General features: G+C 59.0%; 2 protein-coding genes and 3 pseudogenes across 2 annotated transcripts, besides 3 other annotated features; 2 read left to right on the top strand and 3 right to left on the bottom strand.

The window, feature by feature from the left end:
* TraAM80_08684 (uncharacterized protein) lies at positions 1-861 on the bottom strand (the record flags this gene model as incomplete). The annotated part of the gene is made up of 1 exon (XM_029385421.1): positions 1-861. A coding segment is annotated over one exon (861 nt), but the record flags the coding sequence as incomplete, so codon positions are not given.
* A 192-nt stretch (positions 862-1,053) lies between these two features.
* Positions 1,054-1,298, top strand: TraAM80_08683 (hypothetical protein; annotated as a pseudogene).
* An 82-nt stretch (positions 1,299-1,380) lies between these two features.
* Positions 1,381-1,841, bottom strand: TraAM80_08682 (hypothetical protein; annotated as a pseudogene).
* A 401-nt stretch (positions 1,842-2,242) lies between these two features.
* Positions 2,243-2,264: a microsatellite.
* A 436-nt stretch (positions 2,265-2,700) lies between these two features.
* Positions 2,701-3,069, bottom strand: TraAM80_08681 (uncharacterized protein; the record flags this gene model as incomplete). Its single annotated transcript, XM_029385420.1, has 1 exon — positions 2,701-3,069. One exon carries the CDS (start codon positions 3,067-3,069, stop codon positions 2,701-2,703), a length of 369 nt encoding a protein of 122 aa, XP_029234738.1.
* A 212-nt stretch (positions 3,070-3,281) lies between these two features.
* Positions 3,282-3,322: a microsatellite.
* An 87-nt stretch (positions 3,323-3,409) lies between these two features.
* Positions 3,410-3,465: a microsatellite.
* Positions 3,466-3,673: 208 nt separating this feature from the next.
* On the top strand, positions 3,674-3,959 carry TraAM80_08680 (hypothetical protein; annotated as a pseudogene).

The following is a 3,959-nucleotide window of genomic DNA, read 5'->3' as shown; positions in this document are numbered from 1 at the left end:
TGCCCCGGAAATCACCGTGGCCGCACGCAGGGCCCCCGCGCCTGGCGCTGGCAACACCAAACGCACCGCGCCGTCCGGTCCTTGCGAGAGCGGCTGCGGTTGATGGATGCCTCCTCCTTGCTGCTGTTGATGGCTGCGGGGGCTGCCGCCTCCTCCGCCGCCTCGCGTCGCGCCCGCTTCAGGCGTAGGTGGTGCCTTCGCGCGGCGTGCTACGCGTGGCGCGCCGCCGCCGGCGGCGGGGGCGGTGTGACGGCTGCCAGTGTCTCCGCTATAGCCCAGGCGATGCTCGAGCTCCCCGAGCGAGGCACGCAGGCTGTCCACGAGGCTAAAGAGCGAGGCGGGGTCGACACCGGCCACCACCGGTGCCACCAACGCCGGAGGCGGGCGCTCCTGCAACTGTTGCTGCAGCCCCTCGCAGAGCCTCTGCTGCTCCTCAACCTCCTCGTAGACCCTGGCGAAGACGTGCCTGCACGCCTCCTCCCGCTCACACGCCTCCACCACGAAGGCCTCGAAGAGGGACTTTATCCGCTTATACTCCTCCCGCGCCGCTGCCTGCTCGCGCCTGGCCTCCTCCAACGCCTCTTTCGAGTGTCGCAGCTCGTCCTTCAGCCGTCGCACGCTCACCGCGGTGGAAGGGATGTTACCTCCCACCGACTCGCCCGATGGGCCGGCGCTGTCGCGCCCTTTTTCGGCCGCCGCAGCGTCTTTCACACCGCCAGAACCGCCGTTGCCTCTACTAGTTTTCGTCTCCACAGAAACACGCAGCTGGGCGTTAGCCTGCCTTAGCTCCCTGTTTTCCTTGAGCAGGCGCTGCAGCTCGCGCTGGTCGTCGCTGACCAGGGCGAGTGGGTCAACGCTCATGGCGGTGTGAAGAAGGGAGGCGCGCACCTGTTCGCGAGCCCCCAGAGACACCTAACGACCCCCCCCCCTCACCTCAAAAAAAAAAAAGACAACGGCGGCCCGTCACTCAACTTTCCGCTTCTAACCTGCACGCCAACACAAAGAGAAAGAGAAAGAAAGATAGAGAAGGTGTGTGTAGGTGGCGGTACAGGGATGTGGTTGCTGCCCCACACGCAAAATGCAAAAAAGAAAAATCAGAAGCAGACACAAACATGCGCACAAGACCGCGCTAGGCACGAAACCCAAACAAGGTGGTGAAAACGACCAGAAACAACAAAGGGGGCGAAAAGAACAGGCACACCCTCTTTTGTCGATTGCGCAGCATGTGGCGGCAAGGGGGAGAGGGCGGGGGACACGGCATAACACGACGGCAAAGCCCAACAACAGGCCCTGCAGCTGACGGTGCAGAGAGGCGCCTGGAGGTAACGGAGTGTGCGGTGGACGCGCGGCAAAGATGTGCTTCCGCGCTTAACGCCATCAGTGGATCGGTGATGCCGCCGCCGCCTTCGGCTCCTCCAACAACTCCAGCCACAGTCGCTTGTAACGCGCCAAGTGCCGCTCGTACTGCTGCGTGAAGGAGCCTCCATGCTCCTGCCACAGCGCGCTGAGCCCCCGATCCTTGCCGCCCGCCGCGTGCGGCGGTGGACGTCGCCGCTGCTGTGCGTAACTGGCGTTCGTGGGGTCTGGAATAAGGGCACAGCGGCGGCGCTGGAAAGTAAAGGCCTGTTCTGCCTTCTCAAGCTCCCGCTCGGCGTCGCCCACCACCCCCTCGAGCTCCTGCAGGATCGCCTCCTCCTCTGCCCATAAGGAAGCTCCAGGCGACGAGCTCGTCCACGGCACGCGCCAGCTTGTGAATACGCGTGCACTCCTGCAGCGTTTCTTCGTTCGTGTTTTCCACGGCCCTGCCGCCGCCACTTTGCACAACCGCCCATGAAATCATTCTGCACCTACTTATTGCGTGAGTGTGTGCGTACCTGGAAGAAAGGAGAGGAGAGAGAGGTTGGCAGTGCAAATAAATAAATGGCAGGAGACGGTGCATCAACGCCTGGTGCGTATGACAATGCGAAGCGAATGGGCGGCCCCACGCACGCACACATGAATAAAGAAAGAGTAGGATACTCCACGTCAATCTCCTACAGTTTTTGCTTCTTTTGTTTCCACCACTACTACCACTTCATACCGTCTGCCTCACTTTTACTACCACCCACCACCCGCTCGAGAGGAGCGCAGCCACTGTTGTCAACCCCAGCACCGAGCGCTGAACGAAGGGACGCACGCCAGGAAGAAGAGGCACGTCGCGCCCACAATTTTCGCGCGACTCCTCCCTCCCCCCCACACACACAAAAAAAAAAAAAAAACAATAACCCTGCGCCTCTCTCTCTGTCCCTCCCTCACGCACACGCATACGCCTAGAGACCCAACCCCCTGCGCTATTTGCCCATCCCCAATCTAGGCGCACGAAGACTAGGCCACGTCGCCCGGCTTCCGCATGCTTGTACGAAACAGCCAATCGTCGTAAATCTTTCGCTTCTCCTCGACAAAGTTCTCAGGGTAGAACGTCTCCCGAATCGCCGCATTCTCTGTTAGTGCCATGTACAGGAGAGCCTGATTGAGCTCTTCCATGCGAGACATGGCAAACCCCTTGTTGTACAGGTGGCGGCAGTTCTTGGCGACGTTGTACTGCCCCTCCTTCACCAGGCAAAGCATGACCATCTCATTGGCAAGGTTGGCGTGCACCACGTACACCTCACGCTCACGCTCCAACCAGTTCTTGTATGCTAGGTAGTGGTAGTAGTCGTTCTACTTACCATCCACCGGGGACGGCACTTTGGCGTTCACGTATTTTGTCCGCGGCCAGCGCCAGGAGGCCCACCAGCACTTCTCTGGGCAGGGGTTTGGCGGGATGTAGGCGTCCACGTAGTTGCGCGGGCGCGGCGGGGAGAGGGGGCTCGTGATGTAGTCGAGCCAGCCGTCGTACTTACGTTCCAGCGCAGCGCCGAGGAAAGGAATATCAGTGTCCTGCACGAACTGCAGCTGCAGCAGCCGCGCGAAGCACTCAAAAACGCTGCGCGGCAGCATCACCTTATCGCCGTCAAACGGGGGAACGTTCGCCCTAAACTCCTCCGACGCCGTTGATGACATTGGAATCCGCGCGAACGGTGAGGGCATAAACCGCCGCAGCGGCCACCTCCGCCGCCATTATCGTCTCCCCACTCCACACTCCTAATCCACTTCACTCTTTCTCTCTTCATATGTGTATAACCGGCCGCAGTGATGAGACGCGTAAATTTGTGCAGCGGCCAAAGTTCCAAAGCCGCAGATCACCACTAGCACCTTCTTCGCCAAGCATCGCACACACGCAGCGAAGAAAACAACTGCTCAACGAACACAGAAAAAAGAAAGCAAACAAAAAAAAACACACTTCAACGCAGGCCGCAGACGCAACCGATGCACAGCGAGAAACAGCAGCCCCACACCTCCCCGTACGCAAGCACAAGAAGAAGGCTGCAACGAAAAAAAAAAACTCGGAAACACCACATACACCCAAATAAACAAATAAATAAAAATTTTCCACAACACAACAAAAGACATGCCATCTATCTCCTTAGCACCCACTAGCAGCAAACACGAAGAAGGACCATAAAAACACACACGCAATACTCACAAAACGCCTACAAACACGAACAAAAAATCCATACAATAGTCAACTCAGACTCACACCCACACCCAGACACCTATAAAGACAATCTGCACGGAATCCGAGTACTCGAAAAAGCCACTAACAACCGCCGCGCAGGCGCAGCACCAGGTGGAGCGTCGACTCCTTCTGGATGTTGTAGTCCGCGAGCGTGCGGCCCTCCTCCAGCTGCTTCCCGGCAAAGATCAGACGCTGCTGGTCCGGTGGAATGCCCTCCTTGTCCTGGATCTTCGCCTTCACGTTTTCGATGGTGTCGCTTGCCTCCACCTCGAGGGCAATCGTCTTGCCGGTTAGCGTCTTCACAAAGATCTGCATGCCTCCGCGCAGGCGCAGCACCAGGTGGAGCGTCGACTCCTTCTGG

This window comes from Trypanosoma rangeli, assembly GCF_003719475.1.
Source record: "Trypanosoma rangeli strain AM80 chromosome Unknown Tra_15.4_contig_00449, whole genome shotgun sequence".
Taxonomy (NCBI): domain Eukaryota; phylum Euglenozoa; class Kinetoplastea; order Trypanosomatida; family Trypanosomatidae; genus Trypanosoma; species Trypanosoma rangeli.
The sequence above is the reverse complement of the archived record's forward strand: the minus strand, read 5'-3'. Positions and strand labels throughout refer to the sequence as shown.